The sequence below is a fragment of the Pleurodeles waltl genome, chromosome 1_1 (assembly GCF_031143425.1).
Source record: "Pleurodeles waltl isolate 20211129_DDA chromosome 1_1, aPleWal1.hap1.20221129, whole genome shotgun sequence".
Classification (NCBI taxonomy): Eukaryota; Metazoa; Chordata; class Amphibia; order Caudata; family Salamandridae; genus Pleurodeles; species Pleurodeles waltl.
Genome location: NC_090436.1, coordinates 865,154,684 through 865,181,779, shown reverse-complemented (window position 1 = coordinate 865,181,779; position 27,096 = coordinate 865,154,684). Strand labels below are relative to the sequence as shown.

At 44.8% G+C, this 27,096-nt stretch overlaps 1 protein-coding gene across 1 annotated transcript in view; it reads left to right on the top strand.

Moving 5' to 3' along the window:
- KIF27 (kinesin family member 27) overlaps positions 1-27,096 on the top strand; it is a 455,459-nt gene that overhangs the window by 8,254 nt on the left and 420,109 nt on the right. Inside the window, exon 2 of the mRNA XM_069229770.1 lies at positions 26,439-26,825. Within this exon, the coding sequence (XP_069085871.1) occupies positions 26,528-26,825 (298 nt within the window). The 5' untranslated portion in view covers positions 26,439-26,527. The remainder of the gene's footprint in view (positions 1-26,438; positions 26,826-27,096) is intronic.

Here is a 27,096-nt window from a genome sequence, read left to right as displayed (position 1 = left end):
ATTATTGCCCTCCTCGAACAATTCTCCCACAGTACCAATACCCAATGCGTTCATGGCCTGTATCAATTTTCGATCGCGCCACAGGTCGAACCAAGTGCACCACTCCAATGGTACATGTAGTGAGTACAATAAGGCCAATCCCTGTCTGCGCAGAATTTCGTGCCAGGCTCGTGTAACCAAGTTTAATGACGCAAACTCTCTATAGCGTCTGCTTGGAGTATGTGATATTTTGCTCTGTAGCGGGACCGGGGAGGCTAGTTCACACTCTACTTTTAAATATGGAGTGTCCCCAGTTTCATGGAACCAGGCATGGGCCACCGCAGCATGTGCAACAACCCCATAGGTCTCCAGGTCCGGGGCCCCTAGACCCCGCAGTTGGTACGGGAGAGTCAGAGTGAACCAGCTCACTCTGGGCTGCTTACCTGCCCAGGCCAATCTAGTGAGCAACACCCTCAGTGCTTTAAAATAGGTTTTTGGTAAAGACATTGGGATGTTCTGGAAAAAGGATAGAAACCTAGGAAGTACCACCATTTTCATTAGTGCAATGCGACCCACCAAGGACAACGGAAGCCTGATCCATCTCTCTACAACCCCGCCAACTTCTGGAGTGCGGCATCAAAATTATCGACCACTACTATCTTCGGGTCTGTGTGGATTTTGATCCCCAAATATCTTACTGACGCTACTTCCCACTGAAGGGGAAATCTCACGTCCACCTGTGTCGTCACTGCTGTCAGGGGAAACATAACAGATTTGCTCCAGTTGATCTGAAGCCCCGAAAGCGCGCCGTATCTTGTATTCTCTCGGAGAATTGGGTCAACATTGCGCTGCGGATCTTTAACATATAAAAGTGTGTCATCTGCATAGGTCAAAAGCACAAGGGTATAATCCCGAAAGTGCAAGCCACGGTGTCCATGGTACTCCCGAAGTGCGCATGCCAGAGGCTCCGCCCCTAGTGCATACAGCAGGGGGGAAAGCGGGCACCCCTGTCTGGTGCCCCTAGTGATCTGAAAAGCCTCCGTCACCACTCCATTGATGCAGAGCCTAGCTGATGGCTCCCCATATAATGTGGACACCAGGCGTAAAAAGATATCCCCCACACCAAACCGCTGCAGGACAGCCCTCATGAAATGCCACTCCACTGAATAGAACGCCTTCTTGGCGTCCCAAAAAACCGCCACTGCTTTCAACTTTGGATTAATATTCTGCATTGTACCAAACAGCATACGGAGATTCATAGTCAGGTTGAGACCCAGAACGAACCCTGCCTGTTCCGGCTGAATCATCCGCAGTAGCACCCCGGCCAGGCGATCCGCCAAAATTTTAGCATAGATCTTAATATCTACATTAACTAGTGACAGCGGGTGGTAGGATTGCCCCTGTGGCTTGCCCGGCTTGAGCAACATAATTAACATTGCTTCCCTCATCGATGGGGGCATAGCCCCCCCCTCCACCATTTCATCATAAACATCTTTTAACTGCCATAGCAGCAGGTTTTTGTAAGCTTTGTAAAAACGCACAGTTGGCCCATCAGTGCCCGGGGCCTTACCCTTCCCCATTCCCGTCAGTGCTCCATCCATCTCCTCCAGCATCAAAGGGGCCATAAGTACATCCCTGTCCTTATCTGTCAAACGCGGCATATTAATGTGTGTCAGATAGTCCAACAGCGCCTCCTGATCTGGAGTAACCCTGGTGGTTTACAGAGATTGATAATAATCACAAAATCTAGCTACTATATGTTCTGGGTCTCTAATCTCACTGCCATCTGCTGCCTGCACAGCTATGATCACGTTTTGCCCTTGATTGGGACGTATCAGATTTGCCAGTACCGAGCTAGGTCTTTCCCCTTCCCCATACATTCGTGGAGTGGCATATTTCCCCAGATGCGGAACTTCTGCGAGGGCAGTATCCTGAAATTCCAGTTACTGAGCATGCATCTGCCCTAGTGTCTGACTGGCTGCCGTGCTCTGAAGGTTCTGCTCTAGTTGTGCCAGGTCCTGCTCCAGCTGCTGCAAGCGGCCCCTAATCGATTTCAGAACTCCTGCGTGCTTAGCTATAGTAATCCCCCTGATATAGACCATGAATGTTTCCCACACTACACCCACCCTTGCCACTGAACCTTAATTGATCTGAAAAAAGTATTTAATCGCTGTGGCCAATTCATCTCAGAAGACAGACTCTAGCAAAGAGTATGGGGGGAATTGCCACGAGAATGGTGGAATAGATGCTGCATCCAAGGTCATCACCAATGGGACTGGGGAATGGTCAGAATAGGTCCTTGGCCAGGGAGACTCTGGGTGCAAGCTGCCCAGCAGGCTTCAGGCAATCAGCCACAGATCTATGCGTGTGTTCAAGTTGTGTGCAGCGGAATAATGCGTAAATCCACGTCTCTCTGGGTGTCTATCTTGCCAGATGTCCACCAACCCCAGCTCAGAAGCCAATTCCATCACCGCTCTAGTGGCGACTGCTGGTCTGTGGTTCCCACCTCCTGATCTGTCTAGTGCAGGGTTCAGTGTGCAGTTAAAGTCCCCACTCTAGAGTTGTGGAAGACCGCCCCCAGGAGATCGCCATACCAGCCAGGTCACGATAGAGTTGGGGATTGTCGTAATTCGGACCATATATGCCCACCAGTAAGAAGGGCGCACAGTACTCCCTCCACATTGCGCTACAACATATCTCTCTCCTACGTCAACTGCCACCCTCGTAAGGCTGATGCCAGAACTCTTTGAGGCCCATATCAGTACATCCTGGGCGTGCGCAGTGAAATCTGCCGCCAGGAACTGCCCCTGCAACCTAGGGGTGAGCACAGGGCTGCTCGGTGCTAAGTGTGTCTCTTGTAATATGGCAATATCTACTTTCTGTCTGTGCAGTCATGCTACTATCTTGTGTACCTTCCGTGCATCAATTAGACCTCGCACATTCCACTTGACCATTCGTATCTCACAAGAGCCTCTATGTCCCACCGAGCTTGAGTGGTTATGCGTCATCTATCATAGTAGGACCTCCATATCGTGCCCGCCGCATTTCAGGCATGAATCTGCAATCACATTGCATCAAGCATAAAACACAAAACAAATAAAAAAAACACAACATCTCCCCCAATCCCATCCACCACCCACAGTAGGCAATACCCCAACACGCCCATCTGGCGACTACTTCTCGAAACATCCTCACACCTCCTCCCAACCCAATCTACCTCTATAACAATAACAATTAGAAGTGGTACACAGAGGTGGATGTTGCCCAGTTACTTTGTGTTCCACTTGCGTGCCAGCCACCTATACATTGCTGCTAACAAACTATTCCGATCATTTGCATTGCATATATGGTCAATAAAGACCACACATATCTCTTACTGCTTCCTTCCGAGCTGTCTTATAAAATAGAATAGTCTATGGCTTCAGCTTCCACCCATAGCGCACTAAATCTGAGATCCGGCAGCAGCGCAGAGCCCCGCGGGCTGAATGGTCTTCAGTAGTGCCTATACATAGAGTCAACCCCCATCTGACTAAGGGTCTGTATCATCCGCATCACCACCTCCTTTACCTGGCGCCCTGCGTTTTACAAATTGATCTAGTTTCTTGTGATCTGTAAAAAAAAAGCACGCTCCTTTCCACTTCAACTCTCAATTTGGCAGGGTATATCATTTTATATTTCAAATGCAGGTCTCTCAACTGTTTCTTACCTGCTATAAACTGCCTTCTCGTCTTTTGCACCTGCAACGTGAAGTCCGGATACAGCGAGACTGTCGTACCTTCATACTGCAAAGTTTTCAGTTCCCTGGAGCGGCGCAAGGCCGCATCGTGGTCCCTATAGTTCAACAGTCTCGCTATGATAGGTCGAGGAGGAGCACTCAGAGGCGGGCGGGTCGCCAAAGATAGATGGGCTCTCTCCACAACTAAAAGATCAGAGAAAGTAGTGCGCCCCAGCAACTGTACCAGTAGACGTTCTATGAAGCCCTCCATATTGTCAATCGCAGTAGACTCTGCGACTCACACTATATGTAGCTTGTTCCTCCAGGACCTGACTTCCAAATCATCCACCTTCAGGAGTAAAGAATGTACCTCTTTGCTCAGCTTAACATGGCCCGCGGCAAGCTGCGTCTGTCCATCCTCCACTTCCGACACTCGTCTCTTCGATTGATCTAGGCGCTCCATATGTTTATCCAAACTTTCAGTCATTCTATCCATACGGTATGAGAGGGAGTCTATTTTGCCATCAATCTGGGTCAAGCTGTGCTGCATTGCCCCAAACATTTGACACAGATCTTGCTTCTCACTGGCGGGCATATCAGGTTCCCACCTCTTACCCAGGCTCCATTCCTTCACCCGCAGGGCTGTGTGACTTGCGGCGACAAACTGTCACTTATCTTGGTTCTTGTCTGTCTTACCTATTTTGCGCACCCTGGAGAACATACGTCGCACACACCACTCCAGGGGCGCTGGGGCGCAAGACACTGCCTCGATATCACCACTATAGTGATCACCAGTCTTGAACAACATCACCTCCCGATGGACAGGCGCGCCTCCTCTTCCAGGCACCTCAGGTCCGGCCAATCAGGCAGCCCCAACCAAAGTACCCCAAGCCTCCAGCTAGAAATATGATATAGTCCAAATCTTTGAGCGGAGCAGGTAGGCCCACGCATCCAGTCTCAGGGCGTAAACACAGCCCAGACCCGGGACCGCCCAGCACAAGCAACCAAGGCGCAGGGGTGGGGGGGGGGGGAGCAGCTTGGCCAGCAAGCAGTTAAATCACAAAGCCCTCCAGTCTTGTCCCAGTCGCGCGTACTCCAGAGCCTCTTGCTCAGCGCGAATGGGGCAAATTTCGTCCCGATCTCGCAGTCTTGGTCCCAAACCAGCAACTCCGCGCCACACCAGCAAGATAGTCGCAGTAGGTTCACGGGGGCACACTCCAGCACCGCCTCCCCACCAGGTTATGCTGCGCGCCACCTTCTTTCTCCAGTGCCAAGTCAACCACTGGTCACCTTTCTAAATATCCGCTCGCCGCCAGGCCACTCAAGTGTCAGCAGTCTGCCTCGGGGCTCCCCCTCCACGTAGTTTCACTCGGCCTCTAGTTTGCTCTCCTTGCAATCTCTGGCACTCCGGGCCTCTCCAGCACCCAGGCCCCACTACGGCGCCACCAGGTCCAATGCAGTCCCCCAAGGCGCGCAGCAGACAGGCTGTGCCACCAGGCTCCGCCCCTCAGCTTCTTCCTCTTCACGAGCCGGCGGGCCATCCGCTTTATGGATTCAAAGTTGGCTGGAGTCAACCCACCAGCACCAGGGTGTTGTCGTCCGCAGGCAGCTGTGTTTGCAGAGCTCTGAAAACGCTCGTCAGCAAAGGATTATGTTCGGATTGTTAGGTGGCCGGTGGAGCTCTGCTACAGCGCGGCCATCTTGCGACTGGGCAAGCTCCGCCACCGCAATAGCTTCTTTACTATCTCCTGAGCAAACTCTGTTAATGAGATCAGTGGCAGGCGCCCGGGTAGCTGTTCTTAGGGCGTATGTGCAGACGTGCTCGTGCGTGCTAAAAAGAGTTCCAAAAATCAAAACAAAATGAGCAACTATTACAAGTTGCCTCTGGGATCGCCTAGCTTGCACCACCACTCCTGGAGGTCGAAAAATACCTAGTGACAAAATTGGCCTCCAGCCTCCTGGGGGTTTGCCCGCTTGTCCGGCTCGCCAGTCTGGCCACGCACATGTCTCTTTCAGACATTGTAAAACAAGGGAACACAGAGACACACTAATGGCAGATAAAATGAACACAAAACAAAGACCCCACACAACCTGCATATTAATTAAAGAATCATCAAACGCTAGTTACCCAACAACAAACCATCACACACTCCATTACAGTGGTGCAGACCACAAGGACAACAAAGTAATGATAGTAATCTCCACAAGGTTTGAGAACTTTGTGACCCTTCAATGACAGTGAGGCTGTCCAAACCTTTTATCAAAACATAATCCACAAGACAAGAATCAGAGGCGAATAATAACGTTCACTATGTACGGCAAACCTTGCAGCTAGCTTGTAGATGAGGGCTTCTATGAGTTCATGTTTGCATACTTACAAATGGGCCACACAAACAAATAGAAACAAAGTAAAAGTCGCCATGGGTACAGAACACCAGGGTAGCCTAGGACATGGAGCCGTGCAGCCTCCTGCAACAGGGAAATTCCTCATCTCCCTGTACCTCTTTGTCGGTGCCCACAATCACAATTCACACCCATAAATGGAAGGCGTAACATACTTTTACAAACGTCACATAGAACAAGATTGTAACATGGCAACCTCACAGAACACACACTTACTGATTGAGAACTTGTTTCATAATCACACACACTATTCCCTCAATTCAGATTAACTTCATTATACACATCTCTGTATACTAAAGTGGAAAGTATCAGAATTCTAAATTACACCATTCAGACATACATCAGGCATGCAGATAAACCACCACATAAGTGTGAAAGATATCAAACAACTTAACACATAACTCAATGTCAACAAATATGAACAAAAATAAGAGTTTGACACACAAAACCCATCATAGATCTAAGTACATGGGCATGTGTGCTGAAAGCAGACATCCAATTTTAAATCATGAAAATATCCTTAACATGCCAGTACATAGGTGGACTCACATGTAGTAGCATTACATTGAATGCATATTTTGAATGAATAATGGAACAACCCTATAAATACTTAGCTTCCAGTGACATTTCCAACACAGGATAGTTTAGCAGAAATGCAATCCTTTTCTTTGTATTACATTTTCCTGCTATAATTTGTACATCTAATTTTCCCGAAAATGTATATTAAATCTTCAGAAAATTAACTTTACAAATTATGCTACATCAGAAGGCAAACAACTCTGAGGTTCCACGAGTGATTTCACCTGATTACCACCCCCTGCTACTCTAAGAAATACAAAGAGACTCAAATTCAGGTCCTTGATCCACAGTGGAAAACCCTCCTTGCACATTATGTATCTAGAGTGCGTGATGTTTTCATTTAGGTAGGTAGAATACATTTGTTGGATTTCTATTTGTTGTAATTAGCACATCAGATCAACGCCTGACGCACAGTTGCTGTAAATCCAAGCATATATCCTGCCCTACGTTTATTTAGTTATCCTTAGCAGAAAGAGGCTAGCACAATGACTTTCACAAGAAACTGGGGTCTCAAGATTCCTGTTGTTCTCCATGTCTCAAGGCTTTGCCAGAGTGTTCACTGCAACCCTCATTGAAAACAATCAGGGTGCATGGCTCTGAAGTGAGAAATTTAGATACAATTTTATGGTGTTCTAAGGCTGGACATTTAGCATTGTCAATTCTGCTTATGTTCTGGATTTTCTTGACCTTCTTTATGTATGATTTGTACGTTCTGTTGTATCTGTAGACACTTTTGTCTTGCAGGTTTTTCGACTCGTGCCATCTGATTTGAAGTGTTGAGAGTTTACTCCTACCCCTTTCCAGTTTTTATTTCTGTGCCTCTTATAAGCTAATACAATACTTAGAACAAAAAATGAGTGTTGAGAGTTGCCCTTTCCTTTTGTTTAACTCCTCATTCATCAATGGTGTCTTCTTCTTCCTTTTGTCTTGTTTCAAAGTTGTTTTTGCAATTAATATATCAAAGGTTGAGGTCATTTACTCATAGACTTTTCCCACTGAGTTTATTGTTTCCAGTTGAGTGTTTATTGTTAGATGTGCTCCTGCACGTTTGGTTTTTTCAACTGTCTAGAGGTTAAAGTGGATTGACGGGCTTTAGTTGATATTTTTTTGGTATCTTGAATGAGAAAGTGATGATGTGCATTTAGTTGAGGCATATGTGGTTTATCAAACCAAAGATTTAGATCACCAGGTATAGATATATTGGACAGATTTGTTAATGAATCAAAGTTTGTGCCCTAGAAAGCATCAGTAAAAGCTCCCTTGTTGGATGTAGAACAGGATACAAGTGGCAGTTGAAAGTGGGGGTGGATTCACATCGAGCAAGAAATGCTTTACAACCCTATATTGTTCCTATTTGGGGATTGTTATGGTGACCTTAAGTACAATGGCTAATCTGCCTCTTTTTTTCCCTTCACATTTATGCTTAATGGCTTGATAAATGGGTGGACGGCTTTCTGTATTACTTTGGCCATGTCTTTTCCCAACTGGGTTTCAGTGATGAATAGTATTTCTGGTGCTGTATCTGTCAGTAAGTCAACGATTTATTCATTTTTGCACATTGAGCTGGCATTCTTAAGCATACTATTTAGATGTGATAGTTTCTGTTTGTGGAAGGAAGGGTATGTGTCTGGGTTATTGTTGGTCTTATGTATGTGCTCATTTTGGCTATGTTGTTACTGTTGGTTAAGATTTTCTCTTTGTGTGTGTGTGGGAAGGTAAAGAGGTAGGAAGTGCTGCCTGGAGCGATGGTGCTGTGATTGTGGCTTTCCTTGCCTTTTTTGTACTAGAGATTTGATCTGGTTTGTGTGTGAGGGAATATACGAATCAGATTCTGTATGTGAGGTAGCTGTGGGTATACAATTTTGGTAAGATTTTGTTTTGGTGATTTGTTAAAACAGAGTTGAGTTCTTTTGTGATGTATGAGTGATGTCAAATTTTGGTGGTTTCTGTCATTTTACCTTTTTTTTGTTGTAAGTGGGAAGGTTATGAGTGGGGAGTGGTTGGGAGTGTTCTAAAATCAGCGAACCTTTGATAGGTGTATGTGAAAGTTGCAGATAAGTTTCTGTGTGTTGAGTAGTGTTTAGTTGTGTGAGGGAATACATTGTTAGATCAAGAGGGATATTACAAGGATGTGGTTTGTGAGAGTTGTGGGTGGGGAGGTCTGTGATCTTTTCTGGTGATGAAGATGGTTATGGTGTTAGATGTGGGTTGTTGGTGAATGGTAGTACATGTGAAATGTGTTTGTGAGTGGAAGATTGTGTGTTTGGGGGTTGATGTAATGTGAAGAGTTGAGGTAGTATGGTAGATCAGATTTGTTATAGGAGATGTTAGTAGTAAGTGGAGGTTATATTAATTATGGCATGGAGTTGTGAGTTGAGGTATGCTAGGATAGGTAATATAGATGTGGGATGAGTGCAGGTATCTGGAAGTTAGGTTGCCTTGCTGTGTTGGGAGTAATATTGGTGTAAGGGGGTAGGAAGAGACAGCAGCAGATAGGAGTAGAATGCATAGTAGAGTTAAGATATGGTGTAAGCTACCATGTTTTCTCAATTGGGCAAAGTCTGACGTAGTGCATGTCAGTTAGGGTGAAGGTTGGCTTGATATTTGCCAGATTGTATTGAATGGTATTGTATTGTCATTTTCATACAGCACTTGTTTATCCTTTGTGAAGCCCACAGCGCTTTGAAGAAATTTAGCACTACACTAGAGTCATAGTATTAAAAAAATAAGTTAAAAGGATGTAACATGAAAGCTTCCAATCACGAATTACAGCCTCAAATGCTCTCATCCAAAAAAACAACGTATAGCCTTTAAAGTTAAAGTCCTAGAGTAGCCTTCTGTTACTGGGATTGAAATACTTAATTGAGACATTATAATTGGGCATTACAACTGAAAGCTGCAGATTTAAGGTTGCAGGAGTGAATTATCTGCATGTGGTATTACTTCAGTCGTTCTATGACTCGTCAACGGTGGTCATTGGATGATAAGTATATCCATGGAAATAAAGGGGTACATCACAGTTATTGGCTAATGAAGGTAGTTCTAGCTGTGCTAAAGTCTAGTCAAAGTGAGATATAAGCTATTCTATGTAAAAAGGTGTTATCAAATCTCCTCACAGAAAAGCATAAATAATTGAGCTTTGAATATGACAACACCATCTGTCAGAATGAGCCTTCGATCAAAGTGGGCTTTACTATTCACTTCTAGGATGTGAGTGTTGGAATCTTCTTTATTAAGAAATATATATGTTCATAATAAGATGAGTTATTGGCAATTGGAATGAAAAAGCTATGATATGTACATTTGTTTTATGGACTAATGTTAAGTAGGCCTTCATCCATCTTTTTAACAAGGGACAGCTGACGTTATAATATTCCTAATTTCTTTATATTTCTTATTATCACCACACAAAGCAAAATGTGCACTGTTTATTTTCAATGACGATGCTCTTGAAGAACAACCTTTAGATACATTCCAGGTAGGTCTCTTCTTGCTAACAGACTGTACTGACTTTCAATTTTTTATGTAACTAGTTTTTTCTGATACCACCAGATGACATTTGATCAGAAAGAGAGAATTATTGTTTATGTAGTGGGATAGTGTTAAGATGGTAAGGTTATATGACCTTTTATAAATGAAATATGATTTGTCAAAATAATTATACTTTTGCTTGCACCAAGCTGACATTGCAATTTCTGTCATCTTCTTGGCTACATAAACCCTCAAATTTGGGGGTGGACCAGACACTTTGGTGTTTTTACAAGGGATGCTGTCCAATTATGTATTGATTTACAGCATACTTTAATCATAGTCTATTTTTCAGACTTTACTCATTGTTGCATTTAGTTTAACCTCTGAGAGCCTTCATGGCAATTGATTTCTATGTCCTTTAACTGATTTATTATGACTGCTGCAGCATTTATATTATTTCTGTATTGCACTTTAATATTTTAATTAGGCTTCATGGGTTTCTAAATTTCTGATTTATTGAAATCTCTTTTTGCGTTAATTTTACTTGTTGACAATATTTTGAAAATGTTTTTTTGAATCTTGCCTCTGGGACGTATTGCCTCACATGTTCTTGAGGATAACACCATCCCGGACCGAGCAAATTGGCACGTTATGGCTATCATGCAGGATATTTAAAAGGTAGCAATCACACTACCATTCATGCTTCATATAGTTAATAAGGTATTTTATATGAATTTTAAGTTTGGTTGACTAAAAGAGTTACGGGTGATGAAGGCATAGGATGTACCAACGAAGGACATCTCATCTGCATTTGCTCATGCTTCCAGGGGCCAAGGAAGATCATTTGGGAGCTGTGATTTCGTAAGCCTAATACATAGACAGAAAATGGCCGCTTGTCTGAGAGAAAACTGATATATCTGAATGCAAGGCATTCAGCTGTTATCAACTGTACAACATTTTTATTTATTGGTATTTGCAAGTAAGAAACTGGATTTGTTAAGACATTTAAACAAACTTTAATATGTGGTGAGTTCAAATGATTGTCTTATATATGTTGTATGGCATAAGCTTACAACAATCAAGGTGTTTTTGTTTTTGAGATTTACTCATTCCACCAACCTATTAGACTCATTAGCTAGATTACATTCAGCAAATCTGCCCCAATGTCTAAATGGGGTGGATAACCTTCAACTACCAACAAAGTTCTACATGACTTCAGGTCACTTGGCAACCACAGCAAATCAGCCCACTGTAAGGAACAATATTCCAGCTTTTTTCTGGGGATCACTCAGGGAACAGGCAGCTGTGCCCTGAATGCAGTGTCACACCGAGCAAAATTTTTTTTTCATTTGGAATAGTTTTGGCTGATTGGTTCTCCGTAGTCTTGACCCTTCCATTCAAACATGAAAGATGGTGTTGTCAGAGTTTGATCTTTTCCCCAAGTCATTTTGCATACTCCCATGGACAGTCCTGTCTCTTTTACTGTTTGACTTTGAGGAGCTGATGAAAGCTCTGATGGTACTGATTATCCTTGCAGCTGTTTGTTTTCAAATTGTTATGTTCCTGTGGATCTCAATCTACACAATACAGCTGTAGAAAGCAAACCATTTCTTTAAATTTCAAGTTTAAACAACTGAGATCTTCCTTTCCAATTCTAATTGTAAACTTCCTATAAAAATGTTGATGCATGAGAGAGCTGTAAATATATTTACTCCTACTGCTGCTTACTGTGTTAAGTTCCCATATCTTGTGTTTGTTCAACATTTGCCTATGAAAATGAAGGTTAAAATCTTGGTTAATTCAGGTAATGTTTTCTCCAAGGACTTCAATCTTAAAATACTTTCCTCCATCATAGAATGTGTACATCATAGTCCAAGTCCTTCTCATGTTGCACATTAATTTAGTTGACTTCTTTATCCCAAAGTGTGCACTATAACCCTTCTTAAGGCAATCTTTCATGCAGTAGCCAAACTTGGGTCATTTTTCCTGGAAATGGAATCACATTACTCCAGTCCTAAAACAACTACAGGCTCACTGTGCTTGCACAGATCTGTTCTTACGCACAAAGTGATATATGCCAGCTTACTGTACGATCTGACTGATCAACAAAAAGTTTTGAAAGTGTGCAGGGAAAGTGGAGAATGATGTAGTTCAGAGTAGAAGTAAAATGCATAGACAAGAGATCTTCATCTTTCCCATTTGTCGTTCATAACCATTGTCTCTATTTGTAAAATGTTATTTTCTCACTTAAATGCTCTTTCTGTTCTGCTTATTATGAAACAACCCAAAGATTAGTTTTGCAATCCTTCATCTGCTTGCATTCCCTTTTGTTTTTTAATGATTTTGCTGGTAAGTGCATTAAACTACTTTACTATCTATGAAAGACCTCAGTAGGTATGTAATGATGAATGAAACATTTCCTAGCAAAGAGAAGTTTCAGTTCTATTAAGGACACATAGGTAAGGATTAGGCATTTCTTTCTCCCTTATTTATCTCCTGCAGCCTTGATCAGAAAACTAAACCAAAAGAAGTAACATGAGCCCATCAACAGTCTTTTATCCTTTGAAAAGACAAGTGAGATTCCTGCCTCTTCTTTTTCATTGCATGACAACTGACGTGTATTTCTTAAATATAGCTCTACTCCTTCTTCTGTTCAGTTTCTGATAAATAAAAATCATGTTTTATTAAAGATTTCTCCACAATAGAGATCATTCTTTAATTGCAATGTAATGAAATACAATGATATTTGAAGGTATAATTATTTTACTTACTGATCAACAATGTTATTTCCCAAGCCCCTAGTATGATAGCAGATTCAGGTATACAGGTGGAAAATTAGAATATTTCAATTCTAAGTGGAGGTGTATCCTTGCCTAAGATTTGTTTTATTCTATATCTGGACTGGAGGTGAGGATTATGCTTGTTCAAGGCTTACTGACCACTAGAGAGGCCACATCCATACTAGGTCTGAAATAAAGCCTTCTAAATGAGGACCAGTCAGTAGTAGTCAGAATACTTTCAAGCCTCGCCCCAACAGAAAAGGCTTTTGAGGCCATGGTACCTTGTGAAGAGTGTGCTCCAAAAAGTTTTGTATCTCTACCTGCTTCTTGCATGACCCACCTGACTCATCTTGCAATCGTAGGAGACAGAACTGCTTTAAAAGGTTTACGAATTGAAATGAGCCATTGATATTCTCCCATAAGTCCAGCTCAGTCATTCTTCCACTTGAATGCTTTCAGACATTGCACAACAAACAATTTTGGGCACTCATCAAACGCTGGGTATGAAATGACACATGGGTTTTTCTACCCCTGCACACAGGAAATGTAACCCTGTCAGGGGCATCCATTCTACAAGATATATCCAGAGCTCTATCATCTGAAACTCTCATACAGGAAAACACCAAGCACAGCAACTTCGCCAGTTTGCTAGACAGTTCCTTCCTGTTCAGGTATTTGTACTGAAGCCAAGATAAAAACAGCTGTAAGACACTATTAACATCTGAAAGATGAGATTATTGTGATTCTGGGAGAAGATACAATCTGATACCTCTGAGATGTTTCCTTACCAATGGGTGTTCCCGTTCTTCTATTTCATCAATGGGAAGGCGCCCTGCTGATATGACTGATCAAAAGGTATTTACTGACGTGTAAGCCATGGCTTGTAGTGCCAGATCCGAAAGGAAGATCAGCTCATGGACTGTGGGGGGACACCACAGGATCCAGGTGTTGTTGCACATACCAACCCAGTCATTTTTTCCAGGCTGACCTACACCTTTTGGTAGTGTTGTTCACCCATGCTTTAAGAATGAGTGTCAAGCATTTTCTGAAAGGCCTGGGATTTTCCATTGTCCCCTGTAATCCTCCAGGCTATCAGATACAGCTTGTCTTCGAGGACAAGGTGATGTGGTTGTCCTTCTGGGTACCTCGGAAGAATGGTGGGGAAGTCAGACTGGAGAATCCCAGGAAAGTTCCAGAAGAACTGGAAATCACACTTGAGATCTCCACATCGGTGTGCTGAGAATGACATCCTCTTGTTCTTGCCTGATTTGGGCTGATGACCTCTTATTTATCTTGAATGGCGGGAAGGCTTAACCTTTCTCCGGTTGATAATTCTGAAGGAATGCAACTGTCGCCTCTGGATCTGGCCTCCAACTAAAACACTTGCAGATCTTATGATCTATACAGGATGCAGGGAGGTCTACCAAGAAGGGGCCTCAGATCTTGTTTAGACTGCAAAATATTATTGGGTCCAATTGCCATATTCTTGAGGCCCGAAGGAATCTTGAGTAACAATCTGCTACTTTGTTGGCTTTTCCAGGCAGGTATTCCACTGTTACTGACACCTGATTGCAAGGCAGAAGTGCCAGAAGTTCTTTGCTATGTCTGTGAGGATCTTGGATCGAGTACAGTCTAGATGGTTTATGTACTGTACTGCAACCATTTTACCATCTTCTGTAGTCCAGCATTTGATTGCAAATGATCCAGCAATAAGTTTTAGATTATGAAATAGAGTTGTTATTCCTGCACGGACCAGCTTCCGTCCATAGATAATCCCCCACAAGTGGGGCCCAATCCCAAACAGGTGGCATATGACTCTATGATGAGGTCCAGATCTGAGCTTAAGATGGCTTCTCCTGTCACATGCTTTCATGTGGCTCAACCACCACTGAAGCTCATCTTTGGTGTCATCTGAGAGTATGACTTGTTCTGACTATGTGAAGCCCTTCCGGAGATGATAAGCCTTAAGACTTTGCAGGGCCTATAGTGTAGAGGTCCCAGGCAGATCGCTTAGATGGAGGCAGTGAGTAATCCCACTGTCCTCGCTAGATGCCTATGGCAGACCTCAGTCTGGCCAATGTTCTCGTGAGTTATTTGTGAATCTTGGCAATCATCTTGTTTGGCAGGCAAAGGGTAGCCTTGACCGAGTCCATGACTAGGCCCAGAAAGGTGATAAATTGGGCAGGGAACATAGAGGATTTTTCCCTTTTGATGACAAACCTCAGTTTTGGCAAGAGTGTAGTTGTTATTGCAAGATGGGGCCTCAGTTACCCCTGTGATTGGTCCATAGGAAGAATGTCTTCAAGATAAACAATCATATGAATGCCTGCATCCTCAGAAATTCCATGGCCAGTTTGAGGACTTTCATAAAGCACCAGAGTGCTGACGAAAGGCTGAAGGGTAAAGTTTAGAATTTGTAGATCGGTTCCCTCCTAATGAATCGGAGGAACCTGTGATGAGGTTTGAAAATGGGGATTGTGAGTTATGTGTCCTTTAGGTTTAAGTGAACTAGCCAGTCCCCTGGAAGAAGTATATCCTGAAGTAGATGGATGCCCTCCATCTTGAAGTGGCAGTAACCAACCCTTCTGATGGATACAACTACCTGTGGATTCCTCACCTAATGAATTCTCCCCATGCGTAGCATTCGACGGAAACTTCTCTCTCTAGCTCTGCACGTCCGCGAGGACGTCACAATTGCCCGACTCCACGCGGCTTTGTGTGATGTCATCGTGGCAATAAGAGGTTATCTGACGTCACTTCCCTTTTTTCCGTGCCTTCGATAACAGTTACTTTTCTGTTACCTGTATCGTTAGCTCTTCGGAAGGGATACTTTGTGTATTTCCACGATGTCGGCTTCAAAGAAGCCGGGTTTCAAGCCCTGCAGGGAATGTGGAGGTTGCATGTCGGTGACTGATCCACACAACGATTGCCTTTGGTGCCTCAGTTCGGATCTCGACGTCCAAGAATGCGGCTCCTGCCAGAAGATGAATCCGAAGGCGTTGAAGGAGCGTGAGGCGAAGCTATTCTTGGCGAGGTCCAAGAAGGAGAGGAAGCGGCACCATCGGTCCTCTTCGGGAAAATCGTCTCACAAGAAGCGGCGTCATTGTGACTCCTGACGTCGGTCGGAGTCGAGGTCTCCATCGTCACGGCGCCGCAAGTCTTGGGAAGTGAGTCCGACGGTGTCTCCTCAACCTGCGACACTGCAAACGTCCCCGGCGCCGTAATTCTTCGAAGTCGTGGAGCCTCAGAGTCACCTGGCTTCGCCGGTGCATCCAGGCGCTGAAGAGTCCAGCCGGCGCCGGCGCCGGCTCCGCAGGGTTATCCTTCGTTCCCGGCTCCGGGTACGGATCCGGCGGCATTTCTTAATGCCATGTTTGCCATTTTTCAAAAGATGGCGCTGGGAGGTGGTGCGCCGGCTGGCCCCACTGGTCCCCTGGCATTCAATCTCGGCGTTCTGGCTCCATATAAGCTGACGCCGTTTATGCCATTTTGTTCGGCTGGAGACTCAGGTCAGACCCCTATGCTGGCAGCGAAGCCCTCGACGTCGAGGGAGAGACCTTCGACGCCGGTGTCGGAGGTGATGGAGCCGAGAGGTCGGATGTCTACGTCGGATGCGGGTGCCTTGTCCATAACGCCGATGGATCCATCTGCGGCGTCAGGTGGATCCGGAGATCCTAACATGACGCCTTCCTGGCGCCATTCACCGACGTCGTTGTGCTCCATGTCGACGCCGGGGCTCGAGGCTAAGTTGAGGTCTTGACGGAAGGCCCTTAGATTGCTAGAAGAGAGGGAATATCAACAGCAATTCCTCGAAGAGGGGAGATCACTGATCCCCAAGGTGACTTCCCAGGGCTGGACACTGCAAGTGGTCTTGACACCTCTCCAGAATATGACCTGGCATCCCTGGGTGAATATACAGAGGAGGCAGCCTCTTACCACTCGGTGATTAGGAAGGCTGCAGCATTACTGGATCTTCCCTTACCAACAGCGCAGGTTAAAACCAACCTATTGAATGAAGTTTTGCATCCTGCTACAGCCATGGCAGATCCTCTTCTGCCATTTAATGAGGCTCTGATGGAACTGATCGAAGAGGTTTGGAAGAAGCCGGTCACCTCTTCGGCTGTTAGTAGGTCAGTGGCCAGGCGTTATAGATCTGCGCCTGGGGACCCGGAGTTTTTGTCCAAACACCCTTCACCAGAGAACCTGGTTGTGCAAGCATCCTGCTCTTCGAGGTCGGCCCCTGGCTCGTTCCCGGGAGTACCAAGCGGATGGACCAATCGGCCAAGAAGGTGTTTTCATCTTGCAGCATGGCTCTAAAGTCTGCCAATGCGACGTGTATTCTTGGCAGGTATATCCATGCTATAATGGATGCGACAAAGATTGTTCTTCCAGATATGCCCCCGGACTTGCGTAGCCTTCCTTCGGATGCTCAGGCGGCGGCTACGCAAGTTATTCAGTCAGGGCTTGATACCACGGACTCTATTGCAAGAGCCATGGGTACTTCCGTTGCCACCAGACGGCATGCGTGGTTACGCACTTCCGGATTTTCATCTAACGTCCAGACTACGCTATTAGATCTGCCTTTTGATGGGGCAAAACTATTTGGTTCGAAAGCGGACTCTCCGCTAGAGCGCTTTAAAGAATGTAGGGCCACTGCTAGATCTTTGGGTCTGCAGGATGCTTCCACCCCGTTTCGATCTTTTAGACGGCTGCAAGTTTTTGGTAGAGGGGCTTCCTTTCATGGGAGGTCACAGCAGCCGGGGCAGCAGTCTTCCAGCCTCCCTTATCGATCGTTCAGGGGGCGGGGTAAAGTCCGCACAAGAGGGGCCACCCAACAGCAGCACCCTTCCTCTTCCTCTTCCTCTGGAGGGTTACCTCAAGGAAAGCAGCCCTAGTCCTCTTGCCATTGACTCTCATACCTCTCCGGTAGGGGGGTTTCTCTTTTTCTTCCCATATGGGAGTCCATAACAACAGATTCCTGGGTCATCAGTGTGGTAAGAAAAGGTTAAGCCCTTCCCTTTCGGGAGATTCCTCCTCCCTTCCCTCCCTGTCCTTCCTTTTGTTCAGAAGATCATCTCCTGTTGTTAGAACAGGAGGTTCTCTCCCTATTATTGAAGGGCACAGTGGAGTTGATTCCAGAGCAAGAAAGGGGTCAGGGGTGTTATTCCAGGTACTTCCTGATCCCCCAAAAAGGATGGTCGTCTGAGGCCTATTTTGGACCTGAGGATTTTGAATTGGTTCCTCAAACAGGAGAAATTCAAAATGCTGACTCTGGCACAGGTGCTTTTGGCGTTGAACAAGGAGGATTGGATGGTGTCAGTCGACTTGCAGGATGCTTATTTTCACATTCCCATTCTCAAGTCGCACAGAAAGTATCTCCGGTTTGTGGTAGGGTCACAGCACTATCAGTTTGCGGTCCTTCCTTTTGGTCTTCCTTCCGCACCTCGGGTCTTCACGAAGGTGATGGCGGTTTTTGCAGCACACCTCAGGAGGAAGGGAGTAGCAGTATTCCCTTACCTGGACGATTGGTTGATCAAAGCCGAGTCTCCGGGGTTTGTGTTGCATCATCTGCAGCTGACAACCCAGTTGTTGTTCAGTCTGGGTTTTTCAATAAATGTGCCCAAGTCTCAACGCCTCCTGTTCATAGGGGCAGTGCTGGACACAACATTGAATCGGGCCTTTCCCCCGCCACAGCGGATACGGGATATTCAGGCGTTGGTTCCAATGTTTCAAGAAGGAGTGGTAATTCCAGTCCTCAAGGTCCTTCGTCTGCTCGGTCTGTTCGCTTCTTGCACTCTGTTGGTCACTCATGCACGCTGGCATATGAGGGCTCTTCAGTGGTGCCTCCGCAAGCAGTGGTTTCAGCACAGAGGAGATCTCGGGGAGTCGATAAAGATCTCCAGAGACACTGCAGCGGATCTCCGATGGTGGGCTGCGGAAGGCAACCTTTCTCAAGGAAAGCCTTTTTCGCAGCCAACTCCGGTGACCACGGTGATAACGGATGCCTCCACCTTAGGGTGTGGTATGCAGACCTTCTCCGACTCTCACTGTGCCCTCCGCTCTGCCTCCCTCTCAGGGCAGACCTCCTCTCGCAGTCGCAGGGGCAGGTTCTACACCCCCACCTCCAGAGCCTGCACCTTCATGCCTGGAGATTGAACGGGGCAACCTGAGTTCCTTTTCTCTCCCACCAGAGGTGGTGGACGTTCTTTTATCGGCCAGGCGACACTCCACCAAGTCGGTCTATGCGAGTAGGTGGGCTAATTTCGTTCGTTGGTGTAGAGAGAAGAAAATTGATCCCTTAAGTGCCCATCTTTCTGATATTTAATTGTTTGCATTGTCGTTGGCTCAGCGTGGTTGTGCTGTGGCTACTGTTAAAGGCTGTCTTTTGGCCCTTTTGGCTTTTTTATATCTTCCAGATCAGCCTTCTTTATTCAAATCTCCCTTGGTTTTGCGATTTTTGAGGGGGCTTACTAATAGATTTCCTCCCATGCCTTTTATTATGCCGCAGTGGGATCTGAATTTGGTGTTGACTTTTTTGATGGGCTCCCCCTTTGAGCCACTTCATTCATGCCCATGACGGTATTTGTTTTTCAAAACTGTGTTTTTGACAACCATTACGTCGGCCGGACATGTTAGTGAATTGCAGGCCCTCTCTGTTCACCCACCTTTCACGACTTTTTATAAGGACAAGGTGGTTTTGAGGACCAGGGCGGATTTCCTCCCCAAGGTGGTGTCTCCATTTCACTTGGGACAGTCCATAACTCTCTCGACGTTATACCCTCCTCCGCATCCATCTAAGGAGGAGGAAAGACTCTATCGTCTGGACCCTAGGAGGGCTCTCAGCTTTTATATCGATAGGACGAGAGAGTTCACGTTGGATGAACAACTCTTTATCGGATACGTGGGGAAGAGGAAGGGGAAGGCCGTCCACAAGAGAACACTCTCCAGGTGGGTCGTTCTTTGTATAAAAATATATTACTCATTGGCAAGGAAGGATCCTCCTGAGGGGATCAGAGCCCATTCCACCAGGGCCAAGTCGACCTCATCAGCTTTGGCCAGAAGTGTTCCGATGGTGGACATCTGTAAGGCCGTGACTTGGTCTTCCCTCCACACCTTTGTGAAGCATTATTGTCTGGATGCGGAGGTGCGGAGGGATGGCCTTTTGCGCGGTCTGTGCTGCAGGAGTTCCTGGTTTGACCAGACGGACACCCTCCTCCGAGATGGTACTGCTTTGGGACTCTATTCATTAGGTGAGGAATCCACAGGTAGTTGAATCCATCAGAAGAGCAAGTTACTTACCTTCGGTAACGCTTTTTCTGGTGGATACATTAGCTACCTGTGGATTCCTCACGGTACCTCCCCGTTGTCTGTCTGGTCATGCCAGGATATCCTTGGGTGTGCACTTCATTGTTTTGATTTCAATGTTTCTATATATGTGTATATGTTTATAGTTGTTATTCAGACTATTTTCAATTTTGCAGACTGTTCATAAAGGTATGCTCCTTTTTAAGGAGTTGTGGAAAAGTTTTTAGGTGAAGGTTCTCTATAAAGTTTATTTTTGTCAAATCCTGAAGGGTGTGGAACGTCAGTGTTCTCTATATGTTTCAAAGGCACGTCAAAAGTGGCATGAAATGGCGTCAGCACGGCGACGAGGACCTCTTATTGCCACTATGACGTCACACGGAGCCGCGTGGAGTCGGGCAATTGTGACGTCCTCGCCGACGTGCAGAGCTAGAGAGAGAAGTTTCTGTTGAATGCTACGCATGGGGAGAATTCATTAGGTGAGGAATCCACAGGTAGCTAATGTATCCACCAGAAAAAGCGTTACCAAAGGTAAGTAACTTGCTCATTAGTTAAAATCTTGCAGATTTATCTCATGTTGGAAGCTCTTAGCCTTCTTTTCCACCGCAAGGAGGTTGCTGACCAACCCACAGGGATGTAGGTAGGTCCGTGTGATGGTAACTCCCTCACCTCTTGATCTATAAGAATGGATTGGGCCTATGAAAATATCAATGGCCAAGGGGGTTGGGCCTGAAAGGGGGAGCCATAGAAATCTATGTTGAACCCTATGATTGTCTGTGGTACCCAATCATCGGAGGTAAAACATCTCCTTTTGTGGATAAAGAGCTCTTGTCTGTCTTGAAGAGCATTTGGAGCACTTACTGGAAAAGGAATTTGCAGTGTAGTCTCCTTGTGAAATGCCCCTGGGTTAGCAAGATTTTCCTGTGCCTCATGAGTTGAAAAAAAACACAAATTCCGCTTGGTCCTGCTAGTATTCCCTGCTGGAGATTGGTCTCTTTGAGGAGCATTGTAAATCAATGGACTGACTAAGCACCTGCTTCGTTTGCCAGCCCTAGGGAGAACATTAGGTGCAACACCTTTTAATGGATACTTGGGCCCTATCCAGTGAAGTAAATGTAGAAACAATTTTACAGCCCTATTTTATGAAGGGGTCTTCAAAAAGGTCACCAGGACAACAGCACCAGATTCTGTCCCTCATCATAGGATCAATATTTATTAGAATGGAAGTGTGTCTTTCCATAGAGATGGCACAATTACAATTCCCTGGGAAAGCTATAGCTTTTTGTGCCCACATGGTAAATTAATTATCCTGATTGTTTAGCCTCCTCTATTCAGAATCTTCATTGAATGGCCAGCAATGTCTAGTAACTTATTTTAGCAGGAGCACCAAGAACTGTTGATTGCCTTTTTAGGGTCTTTAATATATTTAGCAAGAAAAGTGGTCATTTTTTCCTCTATTTTTGGAGTGAGTGACACTTTTCCATCCAGAGAGGGCGAGGGCACTCTGCAAGCAGTCTGCTGGGCACTTTCTTGTCCAGCGGTTTCCGGAGGCTAGCTGCTACATAGGTGACTACTTTATCTGCTGGAACCCATTCAGAAGATCTAGGAGTGTAGATATTATCTAGGTCCAGCATATCTGCTAGGACATGATCAGCTGGGTTTGTGTCTGGACCAGGGTCCCGTGTGTCAGATTTAGGGTGCCAGGGTCTGGCAGGTTCATTGTCTCCATCAGAATAAGGAAGACAGGGAAATGTGGCAAAGCCTGGAGAGAGGGGGTCACCTGAGAATAGTAATGGGGACCCCGTTTTGGGGAGATTCCTCCATAGAAGATTAAAGTCTTAGAGCAGAAAGGCCTTTTGTAGGCAATCAAATGCATCTTCAGTGTTGTTTGAGCCCCTGGACATTTTGATTTCTAGCTCAAAGGGAGGCGGTATTGCTTCGAAGGTTGTGAGGACCCAGATAGTTCAGGTTGGTTTTCCCTCCAATGAAGCGGTTCTGGTCAGCATGCTGTCAATTGCAGTCATTTCTCCCCCAGAGGCTCTGGGGCCAAAGATAGGCTCTTTTCACTGAGGCATCCACTGCCTCCACAATATGGTAAATAAGAATAAATTCCATCTTCTCCTCGGGTAGGTAAGAGGTGTCATTCTCTTCATATATTTTAGGCCTTTTATGGGCATATAACCCTTTCGCCGCCAGGCCTTTTCCCCCTCCTGTGCCGATCCTTTTTTTGGCTATTTGGGGCAGTTCGCGCTTAGGCCCTCATAACTTTTTGTTCCCATAAGCTACCCACGCCAAATTTGCGTCCTTTTTTTTATAACATCCTAGGGATACTAGAGGTACCCAGACTTTGTGGGTTCCCCTGAAGGAGACCAAGAAATTAGCTAAAATACAGTGAAAATATATATTTTTTAAAAAAAATGGGAAAAAGGGCTGCAGAAGGCAGCTCGTGGTTTTTTCCCTGAAAATGGCACCAACAAAGGGTTTGCGGTGGCAAGATCACCATCTTCCCAGCTTTCAGGAACAGGCAGACTTGAGTTGGAAAACCCAATTTTTCAATACAATTTTGACATTTTACTGGGACATACCCCATTTTTACTATTTTTTGTTCTTTCAGCCTCCTTCCAGTTAGTGACCAAAATGGGTGAGAAACCAATGCTGGATGGATCCAGGTAAGCTAAACATTTCTGAAAAGTAGACGAGATTCTGAATTCAGCAAGGGGTAATTTGTGTAGATCCTACAAGTGATTCCTACAGAAAATAATAGCTGAAATAAAAAAATATTGAAATTGAGGTGAAAAAAACGGCCATTTTCTCCACATTTTTACCCTGTAACTTTTTCCTGTGATGTCAGATTTTTTAAAGCAATATACCGTTACATCAGCTGGACACTTCTGGTTGCGGGGATATATAGGGCCTGTAGGTTCATCAAGAACTCTAGGTACCCAGAGGCAATAAATGAGCTGCACCTTGCAATGGGTTTTTATTCTATACCGGGTATACAGCAATTCATTTGCTGAAATATAAAAAGTGAAAAATTGTTATCAAGAAAACCTTTGTATTTCCAAAATGGCCACAAGATAAGGTGTTGAGAAGCAGTGGTTATTTGCACATCTCTGAATTCCGGGGTGCCCATACTAGCATGTGAATTACAGGGCATTTCTCAAATAGACGTCTTTTTTACACATTGCCTTACATTTCGAAGGAAAAAATGTAGAGAAAGACAAGGGGCAATAACACTTGTTTTGCTATTCTGTGTTCTCCCAAGTCTCCCGATAAAAATGGTACCTCACTTGAGTGGGTAGGCCTAGCGCCCACAAAAGGAAATGGCTCAAAACACAACGTGGACACATCACATTTTTTCACAGAAAACAGAGGTGTTTTTTGCAAAGTGCCTACCTGTGGATTTTGGCCTCTATCTCAGTCGGCACCTGAGCACTGTGCCTCAGGGCCTAACCATTATGTCCTGGGCACAGAAGGGGTTAATGGTGCCAGGAGGTAAGAATGTGATTGGTGAACCAATCTATTTTATGTTATGTTAAAGCAACTTATTTTACGCAACGAGGTACTCAACTAGTGTCCTGGCGCACAAGCCAGATATCCAGAAGACTCCAGTGAAAATCAGTGATTGAAAAGCCAAGTTTTCAGTTGTTTCTTGAAAACGAATTGACAGGACACAGTTCGTAATTCCAGACGTAGCATGTTCCAGGCCTTAGCTCCCATATAAGTGGCAGATCTGCCTCCAATTCCCGACCTCCATACTCTAGGAATCACTGGAAAGGCTTTGTTTGCTGATCTTAGGTTGTTGGTAGAAACAGAATCTTAGTCTTAGATAATCCGCTCCAGATGCATTGAGGGCAGAATGTATCAATACTAGAATTTTAAACAAAATCCTTTTCCTGATTGGCAACCAGTACAGCTCACACAGATGTGCAGAGTTGTGTACTCTCTCCTCAGAAGCTGGAGAAGAAGACGAGCAGCAGCATTTAGCACCATCTGAAGTTTGCTCAAAAGATATTCAGGGAGTCCTAGGTAAAGTGCATTACCATAGTGAAGCCTTGATGTTATTAGGGCCTGAATAACCCATTTTGTAGCTGGAAAGCTGGGGGCCTGGGGAGGAGCATTATTGCGCCAGGAAGATAACCAGCAGTTAGGAGGTAAATCTCCAAACATTAAAATTTCAGCCTTTTCAGCATTACACTTCAACTGACGTAAGGTCATCCAGTGAAATACCATTGTTAGGCATTTCCTAATCAGACTCATGGGGAGCTCGCAGCCCTTCTCACAAGAGAAAAGAAGCTGCGTATCATCCGCATAAGAAATAACCTTGGTACTGAAAGATTCCGCGAGTCCAGCAAGAGGGGTCAGATATATATTAGCAAGAGTCTGACTAAGCACAGATCCCTGAGGTGTCCCAACTGCCAGATTCCACAGCCCGAAGAAAAAGGTAGAATCCTGATCTGTTGACTGCGATCTTCCAAAAAAGAGGACAAAAAGTTTAAGGCCTGACCAGAGATGCCCACTGAAGCCAGAGATTTTAAAAGGCAAGCGTGGGGGATCAAAGGCGGCCAATAAGTCCAACATAATTAACACCGCCCAGCAACCTCCATCCAGTATGCCTTTAATATGTTCACTGACCTCTAGCAAAGGTGTTTCAGTGCTGTACCTGGGTCTAAACCTGGACTGGCTAGGATGTAATAGGTTATTAAATTAAGGTACCCTGAGAGTTGTAAGTTGACATATTTTTCCAAAATCTTTGAAAAGGTGGGAAGCAGAGAGATGGGTCTGTAGTTTGCAGTCATCTCTGGGTCAGCTGAAGGCTTCTTTAAGAGGGGAAGGATTTTAGCCTGTTTCCATCTATTAGGAACCTTCAACAAATCCAACGAAAGGTTCAACAGCTGATTAACTACTGTACTAATGACAGGTGCAGCTACATTGCACACTCCTGTTGGGCAGGTGTCTGAAGGGGAGACAGATTTCAGAGCTCACAATGCTTTTAGCAAATCTTCCAAGGAAAAAGGAGCAAAGCTGGAAAGAGAAGCTTCAGCAGGCGGTGAACTGGTCCATTCAATATTCTCCACTGTTGAGTCACACACCGAAATAGCCGGGGAAAGACTGGCTTGAATGGGTTGGATTTTGGACTGAAAGAAGGAAGCTAATTGCTCACTCCAAGTAGTTGAGGGTGAATGGGAGTGCAAAGCCGCACTAGGAGCAAGACATTTCCTAACTATATTAAAAATGTCCCTAGCCTTATTCCCTGCATCCAAGATTTTGTTTTACAAATACTGAGATTTTGTTCCCTGAGAGAGTATTTAGTAGTGCAGGTGACAACATTTTATTGAGAGGACAAAGGTTTAATTTTACGCCAAGTCAGTTGTTTAAATTGCAAAGCCTGGGCAACCCCCGCAGAGGATAATACAATTATCAGCTTAGTATTGACCCCAAGATGAAGCGTCACTCTTCAGTCTATGGGAATGGGTCCTACTAATATTTCTTTCCAAGCCAGCGAGGGGGCACTCAACAAAAGGAGAAAATCAGCTGGGAGATGTTGACAGCAGTGGAAACTCTCTGTTCAATGGTCAAGAAGCCTTTGACATGTGCAGTCTGGCCCACGACCAACGAGGAGAGGGGCACGGGACCTGGGCCATTCGAAAGCGGGCCCTCTAGCAGTAAGCGAACCGCAGCACTGGTGCATGGCCCCTCCCTTATGCAGTCCCACAGGGATCGGAGAGCTGAGTTCCACAATCAAACCTGTGGGGGCAAATGTACTTTGAAAGCCATACATGAAATATAACACGCCATAAACAGTATAAAATAGACAACTTTATGTATGCATAGTATGAGAGTGGACATGTAGAGACACTTATCTACTGCTGGAGCAGCAAAGAAAGAGGAGGGGTTAGGAGGCTCTCTTATCTGTTCAAAGGATAAAAGACTATTGATTGGTTCATGTTGTTAGTTTTTTTTCCCTTGGTGTTGTGGGAAATGTAGTTTGGTTTTCTAAACCAATGCTGCTGGAGAGAAAGAAATGCATAATACTTACCCCTGGTCCCGACATAGAAATACTTTTATCCATGTAAGGTATTTCGAACACTGGGAAACTGCCCTAATATTGTCCCATGCTTTTAAATGACTTCAAGTAATATTTGTAAAACAGTGAAGAACCTTCCAGCATTTTCATGCATTACAGTAAACATTTCTATTTGTTTTAGATTGTATAATATTATGAAGACAAGCACAGAAGGTACCTCCCTCCCTTACAACAATCCATATTAAGAAAAGGAAGACTGGGGTCACTATCATGGAAGAGACTGCAGTGAAGGTTGCTGTGAGAGTAAGGCCCCTTTTGTCCAAGGAAATTCTGCACAACCAGCAAGTATGTGTTAGACTGGTTCCAAACACTCAGCAAGTCATCATTGGAAAGGACCGGGTCTTCACTTTTGATTATGTCTTTGGCAAAACGTCTACCCAAGATGATGTTTACATAACTTGTATAAAGCCTCTGGTAGTCTCCTTGGTGGAGGGGTATAATGCAACAGTTTTTGCCTATGGACAAACCGGTTCAGGAAAGACATACACCATTGGAGGTGGCCACATTGGTATGTTTTTGTAAATCAATATTCATGTTATTTGAATTTATATTTTGTATTTCTTTGTTAATTTTTTTATAAAGTACTTTGTTACCCATGAGGACATCCTGTCACTGACAAATGACCATATAAGAAGAAGCCGAGCCAATATTTATATAATCAAGTCAAGAATATTCAGTTAGCTCCACAGATAATTTATTTTAATGGATCATTTAGACAATAGATCATGCTAGTTTTTTCATGCTCAATAACCTCTCAGAGTTTAAATGTTTACTAGCTA